The 20,167-nt window shown below is 39.2% G+C and overlaps 2 protein-coding genes across 2 annotated transcripts; one reads left to right on the forward strand and one right to left on the reverse strand.

Moving 5' to 3' along the window:
* Positions 1-2,195: 2,195 nt before the first annotated feature.
* Positions 2,196-6,059, forward strand: LOC149006755 (putative serine/threonine-protein kinase PBL3). The gene is made up of 6 exons (XM_089164623.1): positions 2,196-2,573; positions 3,627-3,985; positions 4,079-4,214; positions 5,045-5,175; positions 5,269-5,392; positions 5,503-6,059. The coding sequence occupies exons 1-6, from the start codon at positions 2,504-2,506 to the stop codon at positions 5,973-5,975; spliced, it is 1,293 nt and encodes a 430-aa protein (XP_089020749.1). The 5' UTR covers positions 2,196-2,503; the 3' UTR covers positions 5,976-6,059.
* An 8,466-nt stretch (positions 6,060-14,525) lies between these two features.
* LOC149006756 (uncharacterized) lies at positions 14,526-16,831 on the reverse strand. The gene is made up of 5 exons (XM_089165678.1): positions 16,387-16,831; positions 16,248-16,297; positions 15,771-15,894; positions 15,565-15,672; positions 14,526-15,477 (listed from the first exon to the last, which is right to left on the reverse strand). The coding sequence occupies exons 1-5, from the start codon at positions 16,598-16,600 to the stop codon at positions 14,852-14,854; spliced, it is 1,122 nt and encodes a 373-aa protein (XP_089021804.1). The 5' UTR covers positions 16,601-16,831; the 3' UTR covers positions 14,526-14,851.
* Between the last annotated feature and the right edge of the window lie 3,336 nt (positions 16,832-20,167).

Genomic DNA, 20,167 nt, shown 5'->3' on the forward strand with positions numbered 1-20,167 from the left:
CAAATTATGGAACTTTGTTCTCTAACACCCCTGGCCCGCTTTGAATAAAAGTGTTGTTTACCAAAAAAAAAAAAAAAAAAAACATAGACAAATTAGGTTCACACATTTTTGCCCAAAAAAACAACAATAATAAGCCCTGTCTTAACTAAATGGAGTCGTCTACGTAGATTCTTGTCTTTTCAGTCAGTTTTGTTTGAGATCATGCTAGATACAAGGCCTAAGCTATGCATATATTTCTTCACCCCTTATCTTAAGGTTGTCCTAAGTCTACTCGTAACTCTTCTAGTTCCTATAATTTAAATTATATCATTTCTCCATACAAGGACATTTATAGGTCTCCGTTGAACATGGTCGTGCTACATCAAACGATTTTCCTGAAGCTTATCACTTATGGGAGCAACTCCCAAACCAACTCTAATATGATCATTCATTATCTTATCCTTTTAGTTTTGTCACTCACCCATCTTAGCATCTTCATTTCTGCTACACTGAGTTTATTTATATTTTTTTTTAATAGTCAAACACTCAGGATTGTACATCATAGATGGTAGCCCTATAGAATTTTTCTTTAGACTTTAACGGAATACATCAAGACCCCAGATGCACATCTCCACTTCATTCACCTTATTTTTAATTTGTTGTGAAATATCATCTTCTTCTTTTTTTGTTACAAAACGGGGTCAAAAGACCCAAAAACAAAATCAAATCAAACTAAAGCACAAATTTTGAGAAAATCTTCTCTGAATTTCCTGAGAGGATCATTAAAAAAGACCAGACCCTCTCTTCCAATTAGTCGCCTCTTAGACAACCAATCAGCAGCCATGTTATTTTGACGCTTTATATTACCAAATCTAACATGGCCTTGAGAAGCATATAGGCTTCGAATTTCAACAACTAATCTTCCCATCGATCCTTGCTCGTTAACTAATGGGTCCAATAACCTTATGGTCTTCAGCGAGAATCTGATTCTATTTGAAGTGGCAATGCTCCCATATCCAACGCTACTTTTACCCCTTCTTTGATTGCGTTCCGCCTTTACTACATAGCATAGAGGAATCTTGATAGCAAATCCTCCTCTGAACAAGCCTTCTTGATCCCGGATCACCCCAGCTAATTGAGTGTAGCATTCCTTCAACTTCATAGCAGCATCCGTGTTACACTTAAACCATCCTCTTCTAGGGCATGTCCACCCTAAAACTTCCAACTCTTTACTTGGTTCAAGAACAGAGCTTCGGCATCTTGTCCAAGCTTCCTTATTGGCTCGATAAAATTTCTCGATAATGAGCACACCATTCCCTGGTCTGGAAAAATCTACCTCATGGGTATCTCGATTTTGCCATCCCAAAAAAATTGTAGAACACACAAATCGCTCAGGCCAATTGTTGCTCAATTTGGTAGCAAACCCACAGATATTGGCATAGATCTATTCCTGTTTTTTGCACCTAAAAAATCATATTTGTTATCGTAGTTTAACCATACGTTCTCAAATGCTTTTTGCAAAGCAACAATCCCTGAATACATGTAATACATCTTCCAACCTCTGTCATCCTCTATATCCTCTATTTTCACAAAAAAAATAATTTTAAGTTCATATATTTAATAAAGAATTTTTTTTATGTGTGAGTCTTTTTAGTGGACCACAAACTAATGTTAGGTCTCCTTAATACAATATATTATGTATGACCGCCAAAGGTGGCATGTTAAAGCGGTTAAAGACAGGAAGTAAATCATGGTGCGCGAAAGCTGGGCCAGATAAACCTCAGTTCCAATATATATATATACCATTAAGTTAAACATTAATTGACCAAAATGCCCCTAACGTTAAACAATAATTGACTTATTAAAAAAACTCGCACATTAAAAACTCTTTAACAAACAATAATTAAAGTTCCACAAAAAAAAGACAATAATTAAAGTTAATTATATTAAATGGAAATATTCCATGTTCATCAAGGTTTGCGTGTTGCGTGTGCCTTGCGTCTACTGGCTGACGCAACATTACAAATTTTAAGTTTGAAATTTTTGAATAAAAGAACAAATAAACGTTTGAAATTTCATGACGGAAGAACAAAACCACTGATGTTTTAAATTCACACGTGCCAATATTTGGGGTAGTTTAGTCATTTAAAACAGTCAGCTTTGATATTTCAACGCTTGTTGCTACTACACGGTTCTCTGCTATTCTACAAGAGAGAGCGAGAGAGAGCGAGAGAGAGCGAGCGAGAGAGAGAGAGTCCCACACGCTTGCGTTCATACCAGAAGAAGAAAGCGTCGTCCGTTACTTCCTAGTTTTTTCGCCTTTGTTTCCATGGCTGCTTCTCTGCAGAAAGCTTCCCTTTTTCTTTCTATTCGCTGAAGTTGTTATTGTTACTAATAGAGAATGTGAGAATTAGTAGCTAAATATATCCAGATGATCTTGATTGGTTTTCCCTGATAACCAGTAGTGACTTTCTGACCGTTTTACTTGGAGGAGCTACTAGTCTCTTTGATGCTTTGAGCATACATGATGGGTAATTGCTTTGGTTCTTCCGCCAGAGTTGACATTGCTAACACCACTACTCCTCAGAATTCTGGTATTGTTTCTTCATTTGTTACTTTTCTTCTTGATCCTAGCTCTTTTCTTTCGGCTTTAGTTCCGCGTTGAAGAAATGAAATATCATTGCCTTATTGTTTTCATTCAATTATGATCAAAATTTGTTTAAATGAGTCTTTTCATAACGGATTCTGACGGGTTTCGGTCATTTTTTGAGCTGAATTTCGGTTATAGTGGCTTTACCTTCTAGTTCTTGCCCTCGCAAGGCGAATTTGTTGTTTTCCTGTACTGGGATTTCCTACTATTTGTTTTCCTTGAGGTTTTGTTCCTGGTTCGTAGTATTAGATGCCGAAATATTTGAGGTGCTTTATATGCTTTTAAAATGAAAAAGTTCTGTAAATTGTTTTGGTTGGTTTGAATTTGTCGTTTGTCTAGGTTTTAAATTGTGTTTCGATTGTTGAGAGTCTATGGTTTTAAGGCCGAAGGAACCATAAGTGGCTGCCGTTGGCAAATTTAGAAAGGAGATGTGAATTATTTCTGCTTTAAAAAAAAAAAATTCCTTCTTCAATAAAGTACTGAACTATCTCATGATGTTAATCAATTCAAGGGATTTAATGTTTAAACTTCTGCAAAGAACTGAGAATCAAATCAACTAGATTATCTATTTTCCTTTTAATATTATCTATGAAGAATGAGGTCTGAGGAATTTAAAGCTAACAACCATTATTCACCATATTTTGGGGTTAATTTTCATAAAATGTTAACCAATCAAAGTTTTCTCTTATTTGAGATCCCTGGAGTCTGCATGTTGTTCATCAGACTGGGAATGTAAAGGCTGACTCTGGACTTCAATACTATAAAATCTATGATCTGTTTTAGTAATATCATATAGGCATGAAATTGAAGAACCGTGGATAGATTGAATGATGGATTGTGCAGGATTCTAATAATTGGGAACTATCCTCCCCTAATATTGAAACTACCCTCAGACCCAGTTAAAATCTACTATTTGACTAGTGTTATTATTGGAAATCATCTACCTCTTTCTGTTAGGTTGTTTTACTAATGTTTGTTTTCTTTTTTTTTTTTGGAGGCAACTCATCAAAAGCTACAACTAGATCTACCATATCTTTAGCAGTTTCTAGCTCGGCAGTTTCCAGCTTAACTGTCTCATCTTATGGAGAAAATATTACCACTGGAAGTCTTCCTACCCCGAAGTCTGAAGGGGAAATATTGTCATCACCAAATCTGAGATCATTTTCTTTTAGTGAACTGAAAAATGCCACTAGAAACTTCCGTCCTGATAGTCTTCTTGGAGAGGGAGGATTTGGTTGTGTTTTCAAAGGTTGGGTTGATGAGCAAACACTTACTCCTGCAAAACCGGGATCTGGTATAGTTATTGCTGTCAAGAAGCTTAAGCCAGAAGGTTACCAAGGCCACAAGGAATGGCTGGTAGGTTCCATGGTTCCACCCTTTAATTTTATTGTCTTGCTTTCTGATTTGTTTCCTCTTCCCTTTACTGATGGGCAAATTGATGGTTTGCAGACAGAAGTGAACTATCTTGGCCGACTTCATCATCCAAATTTAGTTAAACTTTTTGGTTATGGCTTGGAGGGGGAGCATCGGCTTTTAGTTTATGAGTTCATGCCGAAAGGCAGCTTGGAGAATCATCTTTGTAGACGTAAGTAAATCCACTCAGAAAATTCCTCAATTGGAGTCAAAAGGCTTTCCATGAACAGAGATACTCCCAATGCCAGAGAATTCCCCAGGGAATTCCCCAATGGTAGTTTAGACTCCATGATTCCTGGGCATCATGGAACTGTACCTCCATCTTGGTGCTTCATTTCCCAAGGTTTCATTTCTATTTAGATCAAGAATAGGTTGCTTTATAAAAATTGTAAATTGCCAATTTAGCTACAAAAGAAGTATTAATTCACCTCTGTTTTGACTCCTGAACTCCAAACAAAGTTGAAACTCTCTTTTTAGCATTCAGAGATTCCCTTCATTTAAGGCTACTTCTTCTGTTATTTGATAAGCACTGATATCAAAAGTGCTAGTCTCAACTTTTCTTCATGAACATTGTTTTTTATTATATGCCCTTTATTCCTGCTCTTTGTCTCTCTCAGTTTTCGTTTATATAATTCTCTCTTTACATTTCAACTCCAACATGTTGTATCTGTCTTATGGAGTTCATCTTTTGGGTTTAATGCAGAATTATCATGTTAAAATTCATATTTATAAGGTTTGCCCACAGATCTCAGATTGCTGGTCTCCAACATTATGCACCTGGTTTTCAGATTAATAAGCTCTGATACAGGCATCTTTTCTCCCTGCCCCCAGCAAAAAATTTGGGTGAAAATTTTGTCGTTTCTTGTTAGAGGATGCTCAAGTTTTGAATTCAACTCGTAAATTAGGTTTTATTGATCAAAGATCTTGAAGTTTCGCAGGATATTGCACTGCAGTAAGCTGCTCTTATAATCATTAATTTCCAAAAGTTGTCTTGTTTTTCAGGAGGGGCCCAGCCACTATCTTGGGAAATAAGGATGAAAGTTGCCATAGGTGCTGCTCGAGGCCTTTCTTTCTTGCATGATGCCGAAGTTATATACAGGGACTTCAAGGCTTCTAATATTCTTCTAGATGCGGTATGCTGACTAAAAGAGGAGGATACACCCTACTGCCTTGGTTTCTACATGGATATTATCTTCTCAAATACTTTTGTGCTTTTCTTTATGCAGGACTTTAATGCAAAACTTTCTGACTTCGGCTTGGCAAAGGCAGGCCCTACTGGTGATAATACTCATGTCTCCACTCAAGTCATGGGCACTCATGGCTATGCAGCACCTGAATATGTTGCCACAGGTTCATTCACTTACACATGCTGGAGCTGTGAATATTAAAAATCCTATTTCTGTCACTTTCTGTATTCATTCATGACTCTTACCTACATTGATGTCTAAAATGATGAACAGGTCGGCTCTCTGCAAAGAGTGATGTATATAGCTATGGTGTTGTGTTGTTAGAAATGTTGACTGGGCGCCATGCTTTTGATGAAACAAAAATTGGGGTGGAGCAGAACCTGGTGGCTTGGGCAAAGCAATATTTGGGTGACAAACGCAAGTTATTCCGGATTATGGACACCAAGTTAGAGGGACAGTATCCTCAGAAAGGAGCCATCATGGCTGCCAACCTTGCATCACAATGCCTAAGTGATGAAGCAAAAGCCCGACCACGAATGGCTGAAGTTTTAACAATTCTGGAACAAATCCAAGCCTCCAAAACTGGTACCAGACACTCCCAAGTGGAACAGAAAAAGGCCTCCAATTCGCCCCACAGATCCCCACTGAGACACCGTCATTCACCTCTCAATCTTACACCCGGTGGTTCTCCATTGCCTCACCGGCACTCCCCACGAGAGTTCGATAAACAGAGATCTGCCAGCTGATCTTTCTTTCTTTTTTTAATGCAGACTGATGCTTATTCAGTGTAACATTCTCTCCTCGATCAATATAATCATTTTAATTTAGTACCTACTGCACTTTCTTAAGGAGGTATGTATGCATCATTTGCTTAATGAAAACAAAAGAGAAACCTAAGTAGATCTATTCTGTGAAGAGTAAATCATAGCTGCCAGAGGATCCCTGTACCGACCATGATGGGCAGAGATAAATAGGTACTCTTGAGGCAAAATGATCTCTTAGTATTAATGCAATTGTCAGAAAATAGGCTAGGGGTATTCAGAATTGGGTTGTTTTTGAAAGGCTGGAACCTTTGAAAGTAGAATGAAGTAATTTATCAAAAAATTAGTGATCTTGATGGTATTACAGTGGTCATGAGAACATCTCAAGTTTTAATAAGGTGCAGACATGAGTCTCTCAGGAAAAAGCAGCTAGCTAGGTTAAAGGCCGGGGATTGCTTTGGTCAATATTCTGAGAAGATTGAATCAGAAAAGAGTTTTTCTGTGTCATGCTAGTGTTTTGGTTACATGCATGCTCATAGAGTAAAACATTAAAAAAAATTCTTCGATACAACTACCATTATACTTTGCTAACACACATTCTGGAGGTGAAGATGTCCAGTTGTCTCTCTCTCTCTAAACAGCTTCCAAAGAACACCTTCTTTCAAATAAAATCAATACAAACAGGAAAAAAGAAATAGAGCTGAAGAGGAGGATGAGCGAGCTAGGGGTGCAAGTTTGGCCTTGGCGGCCTTGAGCCCGAATAGGGCTTGAGCCAAAAAATTTGGCCCTAAGGATGGGTTTGGGATTATTCTCTTGACCCACCCATCCCTGATATTAACCTTGATTTTGGCCTTGATTTTGACCCTGATTCTGACCCTGATTTTGGCCTTAATTCTGACCCTAATCTTGACATTGATTCTCACTTGATTCTAGCCCTGATTCTAACCCTGATTTTGACCTTGATCTTGGCCCTGATTTGAGTCTGGACCTTCCACCGGTCCACCCATATAAAGATGAATTAATTTTAATCCACATGGGTGAATACTTGACACGTGTCAAATTTTAAAAACATGATCATGTTTTGTAAAAAATTAATAAAAATAAATTATATCCTCATTACCAATGTATAAGCATTCATATGATTTTCGCCCCATCCTGACTCTAATTTTGACTCTAGTCTTAATGTTAATTTAACCCTGATCATGTACTAGATTTTTACCTTAATCTTCATATTAACATTGATATAACTATAAGTTTCAACTTTGACCTTCAACCATTTTGATCATATTAGACCATGAGTTCATTTTTTATATTATTTTTAAGATCATTTTTATTTTTCGAAGTAAGTTATTTTTAATTCCCAAAACTCATTGATTTTTTTTTTTTACTAAGGCGAGATAATATATTATAAATAATAAAAACTATTATATAGAGAATTAATATCTAACAATTCAACACCCCAACTTCTCATCAGGAATATGGACATATTTCTTTTGCCTCCAATGTGATATTTCAAAAAAATGAAAAAAATAAAAAAATAAAAACCTTATTAAGGGTAGATAGTTATGTTTGTAAATAAATTATCATTTTCTTTAACTATAAAAAAAAATATCAATACTAAATTATCGTTGATTTACTTGTTAACAAAGTTTTTAAAATGAATTTTTTTGTTAAATAAGAATATCAATAGGAGAGATTTTCAATGGGAGACTATTAGAGCTCAATATAGAATCATAGAGTATGAATTTCTTTATGTTTAAAGCAACACTATCAACTTATTGATTATTTGTATGAGCTTGAATCATCTTATATTTCTATGAATTTTATTTTTAGTTTACTCGTGTAATACTTTTATTTTTTATTATATATGGTAAATATCACTTACCTCCCCTCTTAGCAGGAACAAAAGCATTTACACCCCCTCTTTGTTGGATAATATCACTTACCTCCCCTTTTACCTGGCAAATATATCAAACACCTCCCCTCTGGTAACTTTTTCGGTTAAATTTAACTTTTTACTGTTAAATATTTTTCTAAAACCCCAAACTACTCTTGGCTAAAAATATTATTTTATTTTAAACTTTAAATTATCGTAATCACCCTAGCAATTAAAATACTAAATTATCCTCAATTAAAATAATTATTAAAAACAAAAACACCATAGTTAAAACCCAAATTATCATTAATTGTTAAAAACCCAACATACCTTTTTTCTTTTTCTTTTTTAATTTATCAAACAATTTAAAAAAAAACCTAAATAGTAGTACGTGTTTAATTTTATCAACATACTTTTTTTTTTTAATTTCACTTGATAGTAGTACGTGTTTTTTTTAATTGTTTGATAAAAGAATTTTAAAAAAATGTATGTTGGGTTTTTAATAATTAAAGATAATTTAGGTTTTAACTATGGTGTTTTGGTTTTTAATAATTATTTTAATTGAGAGTAATTCAATAGTTTAACTGTTAGGGTGATTACGGTAATTTAGGATTTAAAATAAAAAAGTATTTTTAATCGAGGGTAATTTAGGGTTTTAGAAAAATATTTAACGGTAAAAGTTAAATTTAACCGAGAAAGTTAACAAAGGGGAGGTGTTTAATACATTTGCTAGATAAAAGGGGAGGTAAGTAATATATATATATATATATATATATATATATATATATATATATATATATATATATATATATATATATATATATATATATATATATATATATAAAAAAAACCCCCCCCATATATATATATACACATAACCCCATAACACCCCCCAACACCCCCGCCCCCGGCCGAAAGCCGCCCCGGCCGGGGGCGATACGACACCCCCAGCGACACCGACATCGCGAGAAGTCGGCGATTTATCGCCGACCTCGCGATAAAAGAAGCGAAAGTGGGCGAATTTCGCCGAATTTCGTTCGAATTTTTTTTAATTTCTCTCTCTTCTCTCTCTTCTCCGAGCTCTCTCTCTCATTTTTCGCACTTTTCACTATATTTTCGTCCGATCTTCGACATCTACGGGTACATCTTGCTTCCTTGTTGCCGGATATCACGTTGTTTCCGTCGATCGATCGAGTAGCCGTTTCGCACGAGATCCGAGAGTTTTTTCGTCAAACAGGTAACCATTCTTATCCAAGTAAATTTTCACAAAATGCATGCTATATGATGTTGGATGATTTTGAAATTAATATATGTTGAATACCATGTGACGATCTACGATTTCACGGAGTTGGAATTTTTTTCCTAAAGTATTTAATTTTTTTATTTTTGTGGGTAAAAAATGATATTTTGATTATCTTGTATGATTACTTTTTAAGTGATACGGTGGTTGTATGATGATAGAAAAAACATATGTGGAACTCCGTGAGCCGATCTATGGACTCACGGAGTCGAAATATTTTTTGACCGAAAAATAAGTTATTTTATTTTTCAAAAAATATCCCGATATTAATAAAAATATCAATAATTATGAAAAATGCAAAAAATAGGGAAAAATGGGGGAAATGTTTTGAAAATTATGGAATAATTATATAAGTATTTTTCAACTGTTGGTTGTGTTGCCCATGTGGCTTCATCGCGGTTTTGATATGGGCGACTATTTTTATAATTATATCATACATGCAATATTCATAATTTCATATATGATTGTTTATATGTGTATAAAGTATAAACAATTATAATGATGTTGTTATTTGTTAATGTTATTTGAATGCAAGATCATCATGTCTGCTGGTGGGAGTCGAGGGGCTGGGTCTTCCTGAGGTGGACGAGGACAGGGACAGGGACGGGGGTCAAGGACAGGGTCGGGGACAACTTGAAGATCGCGATAGGAGGGAGGACCGACCCAGATGGCAATATTGTACGGCTATTGATGGAGACAAAAATAAAGCGAGTGTAATTTTTGTCACAAAAGAATATACTCGGGTGGCATCGGTAGGTTCAAGGGTCACATCACTTGGGAGTTCAAAGGATGTGACTAAATGCACAGAGGCCCATCCGGATGTAATCAAGTTACTCGAGGATTTACAAAAACAAAAGGGGAAGAAGAAAGATGATCGAAGGAAATCAATAGAGCACTAGATGATGCGGTGCGGGGCCGTCATCATATGTGGATGATTCGGATGATGATAGGGATGTTGATCCTGTTGATGTGGACAGAGATCGGGAGGAGAGGGATATGCGGCGGGCCATGGCGAGAGCGAGACGATTGCACCATCGGGAGCGGGATATGGCCGAGCTAGAGCTACGGGAGCTGGTCCATCTAGGCCTACGGGGGCTAGACCTTCGATTCGGGGGAGGGGTGGTGTATTTGGCATGTTTGGCGGATCACGAGTCGGCGGGCCCCTCATACATCAGGTTCGGACCGTTCGGTGCCACTACCACGGCAACCATCGATTATCCACGCCGTCCGGACCCGACCATGGAGCAAGATCGATACATTCGGGAGAAAAGGGGCCAAGCGCCCAAGATATCGGTGCATGGAAAGGTATGGCAAAGAAGGTAAAGAAGGCAATGTCAAAGTGGATTTATTACAATCACATCCCAACAAACACAAGACGGGGTCCATACTATACGAATATGATTGATACTATTGCGCGGCAGGCCCCGGATATAGTGGTCCCAACCCTCCGAGTTGATGACCACCCTCCTTCAAGAGGAGAAGCAAGAGCTGCAGGAGTATATTGATAGTATGAAACCCTTTTGGGATACTTATGGATGCACCATCATGTCCGATGGATGGACCGGCCCGACGAGAAAGTCCATCATCAACTTCATGGTATCTGTGATTGGAGAACTGTCTTCTTGAAATCGGTGGATGCTCTTTGGTCATACGAAAGACCACGGATATATCATGGGTCTCTGCAGGATGTGATCGACCAGGTTGGTAGGAAGAATGTGGTGCAAATTGTCACCGACAATGGCTCCAACTATAAGAAGGCCGGTGAAGTGTTGATGGCTTCACTGATTATAACCTTATGTGGACACCTTGTCTGCACATTCAATTGACCTAATCTTTGAAGGACATTGGAAAAATCAGCATTGTCCACAACACCGTTGAGAGTGCAAGACAGTAACCAACTTCATCTACAATCATAACGTTGCTTTGGCAATGATGCGGAGATCATGTGGAGGTGAGTTGGTGCGACCTGGTCCGACAAGATTTGCGACAAATTTCGTCGCCTTGAGCAACATGCAAGATAAGAAGTCGGGCCTCGGATCCATGTTTGCATCGCAGAGTGGTTTGATTGTTGGATCCAAGTAAGATAACTATCTACTATTTCATCTTATAAATTATTATATTTATATTATGAGTTTATGATTATCTTGTATGATATTTATTGTCTATTGACTTAATGAGTTTGTGATAATTCAGCACGACCAATGGGCGCGCCGCACGAGTACACAATATCATCGATGATTTCCGGAGATGTGTTCTTGTAGTGTTGGACCATAGATCCTATAGTAAAGGTCTTGCGTATGGTGGACTCTTCCTTGAGGGGACCCACTATGCCACACTTGTATGCATCCCTTGAGCGTATGAAGGATGCTATAAAGGCGGCAAACCTAGAGGACATCGGGTTTCTTAGATATTGTCGATGCACGATGGACGACTCATCCGATGCATCCTCTTCATAGGGCCGGTAAGTAAATATTCGGGTTGTTGATTTGTAGTTGTAGACTTGTAGTCTTGTAGACTTGTGGGCTTGTAGAATTGTAGGTATTGGTACTTTGGTAGTTGGTACTAATTTTAAGCTTTTTTAATTATGCAGCATATTTTCTAAACCCTAAGTATCAATATAGTCAACATTTAGGGTTGGACACAAACCTATTGGATGCCCTGATACGGTGATAACGAGTTGGAGCCGGATGAGATGGTCCAATCATTTTGCCACAATGAGGTGAGACATTGGGAATTTCAAACGATTAGTGAGTTGTATTAATTGTTTAAATAATTTAGATAACCAATCAATACTAATGATTGTATTATTGAGATCAAATTGTTTAGAGATGCATTTGGGTCTTTTAGTGGAGTGGCTGTACGGGCGAGAGAAACCATGGATCCAAGGTTAGATACTTATATAGTTAGATCCTTAGGGCTTAGATGCATAAATGTTTTGAGTCTTTTGACTTTTGAGTTTCCAACTTAATGTTTTTGTGATAATGCGGTGAATGGTGGTATCTCTATGGCAATAGTTCATCAAACTTACGAAGATTGGCGGTCGGGATCCTGTCTCGGACTTGCTCTGCCTCTGGATGTGAGAGGAATTGGAGTACATTCAGCATGATCCACTCCGAGAGGAGGAACCGGTTGGGAAGCCGGCGTCTAAATGACCTCGTATTTATTCACTATAATATGAGGTTGAAGCTGCAATATGCCGGGAGCGGGCTCGGAATGAAAGGCAATACATCAATCTCGTTGATATATTTGATGTTGCCGAAGATGACCAAGATCCCCTCACTCGGTGGATGTTGGACGGGGGTGAGCCGGTATTGGACCAACCTGGAGGGAGGCGACCCGAACTAGCTCAAGCTGCGGGGGTTAATGTGGGTGAGTATATGGCCTTGAAGAGGGTCGGCACATGCGAGAGGCGGCTGCCCTGCGATGAGGATTGGATGATGGCACCGGGCACGGAGGAGCCGAGGACAACACTCCCGATGACACACTCTCGCCTAGTCGGGTGGTGGAGATGATGATGGTGGTGGTGGTGGTAGTGGTGGTGGTGGTGGTGGTGGTGGTGGTGGTGGTGGTGGTGGTGGTGGTGGAGGAATTGGAGAGCGTATACATGTTCCACTACCGGAGACACGGAGCCCCCACCCGGATACGCGGGGAGAGTCATTTTGATCATGCCACTCGGGATTATGATCATGGTGGTGAGTATCGGCGTGGTCGTCAATATCCCGATACGAGGCCGAGCCACCATCGAGGGGAGCTGGCCATGACTATGTTAATCCTTGGGATGCGGCGATTGCGTCAATGGGGTCCATGAGCTTGGATGAGTCTGTAGGCTCCACACCGAGGTTATTGGCCTACGGGTAATTATGGTGTCCCTCTCCCTCCTTCGGATGGACGGATGATATGGGAATTAGTAACCCCTCTAATTCTTCGTATCATGGGAGCTATGGTGTCCCCTCCAGTTCTTCGTATCATGGGAGCTATGATGTCCCTCTCTCTCTTTCACAATCGAGTCATTCGTACCAACAAGGGCATCGATGGCATGCGAGACGTTCCTTGGCCCTATTCTCACTTCCCTCAAATTGGAGTTCTCACGGCGGCGGAAGATGACCGCTATAGAAGCTGGTGAATGATTACTTAGACAATTTTCAATATCGTATGAGATGGGATGAGTATGTGAATTTGTTGGGGGGCATCAATGGAGACGATCGAGTCGGAGGAATTCGATCCACCTAGGCACGGTGCCCAGTCGAGACCGAGAGTTTCAGATTTTATATGGTTGGATGACTTTATGTATTACGGTATTTGTACAATGAATTGTAGACTTTATATGATTTGGTTTTATGAGTTTTTAGGTTTTTAGTTTCGGGGCTTTCGTCGCGTATAGTAAGACATGGGTCGATTAAGAACATTAGTTTAGGTAATGTTTTAGATCAAAATAACACTACCAATGTGTTTATTAGCCTCAAATTAGGCTACACATCAAATTTCAGGTCAAAATGACCAAAAAACCCATCGAAACGGGGGTTCGATTTTCATCGAACCCCTACCAAAAGTCGCCCGACTTTTGGCGAAATTTCGGCCGTGTCGCCGTGTCGCCAAGGAGCGACACGGCGACACGGTTCAAATTTCGAACTATGTATATATATATATATATATATATATATATTAATGAATTTATATTTAATATTTTAGGTCTAAGGACTGGACCAATTAAGGTTAGGGCCAACATAGGGTCAATCAGGGCTAGGGACAAGGCTAATCAGGATCAGGGCCAGGGCTAATCAGGGTTAGGGACAATGTCAATTAGGGCTAATCAGGGCCAATCAGGGCCAACCCATCCCGACCCGGGCCAATTAGGGCCAATTATGGAGGGAATGGACTTGGCTTGGCCCTGTAGGGCTTAGGGCTAGGGACAATAATCCTTGGCCCTAAACTAGGGTTAGGGGGGGAGGGGGCAGGGAAGAAAAGGGGGGGGGGGGGGGAAGGAAAGAAGGGGGGGGGGGGGGGGGGGGGGGGGGGGGGGGGGGGGGGGAGGGGAGGGGGGGGGGGGGGGGGGGAAAGGGGGGGGGGGGGGGGGGGGGGGGGGGGGGGCTCTCTGTCTCTCTCCACTGGCCTACTGTCCTCAATTCAAATATTTATTCTATATAAATATTAATTCAAAAATGAAAAGTTCATTAAAAAATGTTTCTTGAAGCAATAAATAAGGAAAAGCATGTGGAACAGTTTGGGATCACAATTGATGAGGGAGTTTTTTTTAATTCTCCCCACATGGAGGGACCAAATCAGAGGACAGTTGATCAAAGATCCACATGATCATCAAGCATGAATCAGATTAAATTTAAGAAAATATTATTCCACATTAACACTGAGGACTTGTGTTTTATTTGGTTTCCCTGTTCTGGTCATTGATATCTAGTTGTCTACAGTAAAATGGATACTTGTAAATGGAAAACAACTACAGCTACCAGAAACCTGTTAGACCTCAGGATTTTTCAAAATTAAAGCTTCCCAAAGTATCCTGATGAACAGAAAATACAAAAAACAAAAGACAAATCCCTTTGAAATGAAATAAATACAACCAATGGCATACATGTACTCTTATTAGCTGTTCTCACACCCAAACTCTAGAGGGTTAAGACTCTTTCCCCCCTTCTCAGAAGTCAGAACCTCATTCTTATCTATTATATCTTATTTTGTTGAGAACTTGAGAACCATGATATGCTTGTATGACTTCCCTGGGTTCACAATCTGTGAAGGGAAATTGGGGTGATTCACAGCATCAGGAAACCCTTGAGTCTCTAAACAGAATGCAGAATACTCGTTATACACTGCCCCATCCTTTCCTTTCACATTTTTGACCATATTTGCAGTGTAAAACTGCAACCCGGGCTGATTGGTCCAGAGCTCTAAAAACCTCCCTGATATACTGTCATGAACAGTTGCTGCCTTCTTCAGATGCCCAGAAGTCTCCTTTCCATCAAGTGCATAATTGATGTCATATCCACCTACATCAATCAAATCGATCTTGCTACCAATGAAAGTGGGTTTAGTTAAATCATATGGTGTCCCCTTCACTGCTTTGAGCTCTCCTGTGGGGATGAGCTGCTTGTCGACAGGAGTGATATGGGAAGCAAAGATTTGTATGGTGTCTGATAAAACATCACCACTGTCATGCCCACCAAGATTCCAGTAGGCATGTTGGGCCAGATTGACTGGGGTAGCCTTATCAACAGCTTTGGCTTTCATGTCCACATGTAGGTCGCTTTTCCCCTTGATTGTATATGTTATACTCACCTTGAGAGCACCGGGAAAACCTGCAAGACATGATATAACCAGTGGTTGTAACAGTTCTATTGAGTTCCAACCAAATAAGGATTAAACAGAAACAGAAAAAGACTAACCTTGTTCTCCATCATAACTGTCATATGTGAATTTGATGGAAGGGGTTTCACCATCTTTTACATGCTTCGCTACCTTCCAAACAACATCACCAAATCCTCTTTTCCCACCTTAAAAAGGAATAAGATTACAACAAACCAGTCAGTAAAGAAGAACCAATTGTAGTCTAATACCCAGATTGGTAACTAGGAAAGGAGAATAAAAATACCATGAAGAGTGTTATTTCCTTCATTTGCAGATAGTTTATAGGTTTTTCCATCAAGGGTAAATTTGGCCCCTCCAATTCTGTTGGCAACTCTCCCAACTGTGGCGCCAAAGTAGGTTGTATCATTCTGCAATAGAGATTCAACCCGAGATAGTTAGCTTTCACCCATGAGAAGGAGATAGAGCCCAGAATCCTAAACACATGAACCCAATCCCATCTCAGGAAACCTACTACCCCCAAGAAAGTCTCACCTAAGACAAGAATATAGATTCCTGCATCTCTCTGTTTTAATCTCTATTGTTTTCACAGAATGCCTTTTGAGTATATTTTGAAGCATTTTCGCATGATTTGTCGCAGCAAAATAAAATAAAAAAGCAGAAACTTTTCTATTACGAGCGACTGATAGAAGTTACTACTCAAAACCCATCATCAGAAATAAATCTAACATCAACACAAAAAAATGCCCTAAGATCATCTCACCTGGTATGTTTTGATCTTATCGTAACCAAGAACAATATCAGCTATCTTCCCTGGATAGAGGCAAGAAAAGAACAAATGAGAAAAAGATTCACCATAGTGGGAAAAATAGAACTGTGGGTTCAGAAGGAAGAAGTGATACCATTTTTGTCTGGTAACATTACAGAAACAATGGTGGCACCCCAGTTAGTGAACTTCATGGAGAAATCTCCCTTCTTAATCTCATAAAACCCAAGATGCTCCTTTTTTGAATGTTTTGAAGAATGCGATTTCACATCCTCATGGGATTCAGCTAAAAATTGAATCGATCCCAAAGCAATACAAAGAAAGCACAGAATCACAGAAATCCTACCCATAACTGCGAGTTATTGGAAGAGGAAATTGAAAGGAAGAAAACAAAACGAGAGAGAATGCAAGAAGACCAGAGGTGCAAACGATATATATACACAGACAGGCACGCGCACCCAGATAACAACAGCTTAGGATTAGACGTTGAGGCTGTTTTTCAATATACCCATTAAGGCATAACTGCATTTAAGGATATTACTGATTTACTTCCACGGATAACGTTAACCGCGTCTCTCCTCCGCTGTTTGCTTTCTCCATTTTTAGCCTGTCTCAGCTGTGGTGTTTTGAGGTGGGGAGAGACCCAGATGAATTTGGAACCCGGATCACTTTTTCATCAACGAAAAATAATTCTTGATGATTTTTTACCACAAACAGGATTCCAGCCTTATTTATGTGATAAAAAATCGTTAAAGAGCACATTATTCACCCATGACAAGGTGATCTGAATTCATAAACTTGCTCCGAAAGAAGAAAAAAAGATAATAATTTAATAAATAGTTCAGAAACAAGCATTCCTTGTTGGGTTCTTTTGCTCGGAATAGAATTTTCATTTTTGAAAGCAACCAGTCTGATTTCTGATGATATCTTTCTTTTTTCTGGTCGTAACACTAAAATAGACTTTATTCAAAAAGATCAGAAGAGAACCCTTGGGCAAAATTGTTAAGCATATATAGTTAACCACATGTGTAGGATATAGACACGTGTATGTCTTGCCTTGTAAACACTATAAAGTGTATGCTTCAATAATAAATCAATACAGATCATTTTATTTCACTACTTTACATGGTACAGCCTCCCAGACGATTTCCCCATCCAACGTGAGCAGCTTTGTAACGATTTTCTCAGATTTTTTTTTCTTCTGCTGATTGATCTTTCTTCCGGGTTTGCTCCGTTTCAACTTTGTTCTGAAGTTTCTTGCGGTTTCGCAGATCGGCTCTGTTCTGGTTTTTGTTTTCGTTGTAAGGTTTCTTGACGGTTTCGCCGTCTTTCTATACGACTCTGTTCTTGAGTTATCCTGGAAGATTTCGCACTCGCTTTGCAACTCGTTCTTGGGTGTATCTTGGAGGATTTCTCATGGCATCTTCTTCCCTTTATCGACCCCTCCACTCTCAACGTTTCTAATTTTGTTTCGCTTCGATTGACCTCAGAGAATTTTCTCCGGGAAACGCAAGTTCTCTCTCGGTTGAGAGTCGGATTTGCTTGAATTTATAACCGAACATCGTCCAGAAAAGTTTGTTTCATCGCTACGGGTGAGGAGTTTGTGAACCCTGTTTATTCTGCTTGGGTTCGAACTGATAGGCTTGTTAAAGCCTGGATTACGGGAACACTTTCAGATGGTGTTCTTGGGTTAGCAATTGGGGTTAAAACTGCTGTGGATTTGTGGCACATTTTGAGTGAAACTTTCTCTCCGAAGTCTGAGGCTCGTGAGTTTGAGCTCTTGTCTAGGCTTCATTTTCTCAAGAGAAAGGATGGTGCTTCTCTTTCTGAGTTCTTGCTACAGTTTAAGTCTGTATGTGATCAATTAGCGAGCATTGGTAAGTCTGTTCCTGATCAGCGAAAGGTCTTCATCTTGCTCACCAATCTTGGTCAAGATTTTGAGTCTTTTGCAACCACTATGTTGAAACCTCCAGTCCCTACATATGATGAGCTCATTCCTTTGCTTCAAAGTCATGAGCTGCGACAGAAACACAATAGTCCTTCTGTGCCGAATTCCAATTTTGCCTTTTACAGTGCTTATAATTCAAGAAGGGGTGGTCGTAGTGGTGGCCGTGGTTCAGGCTATCGTGGTGGTCGTTCATCTCCATTTTCTTCCCAGGGTCGGGGTTCTTGCCTAATTCTAAGTCTACTGCTGCTGATAAAGAAAATCATTCTGTCACTGATTCAAATACATTCTATGGTGTTTCAAAGAATATTATCGCTGTCAAATTTGTCAAAAGTTGGGCCATGGAGCTTTGAAATGTTGGGGGAGGTTTGATCACAGTTATCAAAGTGACAATGTTCCTAAAGCTTTAGCTGCTATTCAGTCTAAGTCAACCTCTGCCTCTTCATGGTTTCCAGACTCTGGGGCGACCTCTCATGTTACAGATGGTTCAGGTAATCTTTCTGGCCTAGTTTCTGTTGATGGTTCTTCACATTTAATGGTTGGTAATGGTGACCGATTATCAGTTTCTCATATTGGGTCTTGTGAGTTGAATACTGGTAATTCTATTTTACCACTTCGGAATGTTCTTGTGGTTCCCGACATCAAGTGCAACTCTTATCAGTGTCACAGCTCACTTCTGATTTGCATTGTATTTTTGAATTTACTAAGGATGCTTTCTTTATTAAGGATGCTTTGTCTCAGAAGATTCTGGCCTCGGGGAGTAAACAGAGAGGTCTCTATGTTTTTGACACTGGATCTTCACATGTTGCTTTGTTTTCTTCAAGAATGAGGGCTGCTACTGAAGAAGTCTGGCATCAACGTTTAGGTCATCCATTTTCTAGGATAACAAAATTTTTGAATTCTAATGGATTGATTACTGTTACATGTAAAAGTAACCATTTGTGTAATAGTTGTGCTCTTAGCAAGAGCTCTCATCTACCTTTTGTTAGTTCTTTTTCACGAACTGATAGTCCTCTTGCCAGGGTTCATTGTGACCTTTGGGGTAAAGCACCAGTGGGTAGTATTCAACATTTTCGGTACTATGCTATTTTTGTTGATGATTTTTCTCGATATTCTTGGTTGTATCCTCTGAGAAGAAAGTCTGATTTCTTCTCTTGCTTTCTGAGATTTCAATCTATGGTAGAAAGACAGTTTGCAACTAAAATTCAAGTGTTTCAGTCAGATGGAGGAGGGGAATTTTCTTTGACTGCTTTTCGTGAACATTTGTCTACTTGTGGAATTGTGCATCATGTTTCTTGTCCTGATACTCCTGCACAGAATGCTATTGCTGAACGAAAGCATCGTCATATAGTGGAACTTGGTTTAGCTATGATGTATAATGCAGCTGTTCCCTTTCGGTATTGGGTTGAGGCTTTTAATACATCAGTTTATTTGATTAATAGACTTCCTTCACAGGTTTTGAAAATGGATAATCCTCTAAATGTTTTATTTGGACAGCAGCCTGTATATTCTGTTTTGAGGATTTTTGGTTCATTATGTTTTCCTTGTCTTCGTTATACTACTTCAAATAAGTTTCAACCCAGGTCTTTGGCATGTGTGTTTTTGGGGTATAGTGACCGGCATCGCGGGTATCGCTGTTTGCATATAGCTACTGGAAGGGTATATGTCTCGCGTGATGTGGTGTTTGATGAAACAATTTTTCCATTTAAAAGTTCTGTCTCTGCTATGGAAAGGTCATCTACTTTGATTGATGATGTGTGCACTTTTGATGGTTGGGTAAGAGGTTTGCATGACACTTCTAGTAATGGTTGTGACTCATCTAAAGCTACAGAAGTCTCCAGAGTACAGCCTTTATTTTCTGAAGAGGTATCTTCTCAGGCACCGTTGGTTCCAACTTGTTCTGGTCCGATTGCTGTAGGTGGTTGTCCATCTTTGGTTTCTGCCAATCAGCCTCATGGGACAAATGTTTCTA

The sequence above is a fragment of the Hakea prostrata genome, chromosome 8 (genome assembly GCF_041222555.1).
Source record: "Hakea prostrata isolate BN-2017 chromosome 8, UWA_Hpros_2, whole genome shotgun sequence".
Classification (NCBI taxonomy): domain Eukaryota; kingdom Viridiplantae; phylum Streptophyta; class Magnoliopsida; order Proteales; family Proteaceae; genus Hakea; species Hakea prostrata.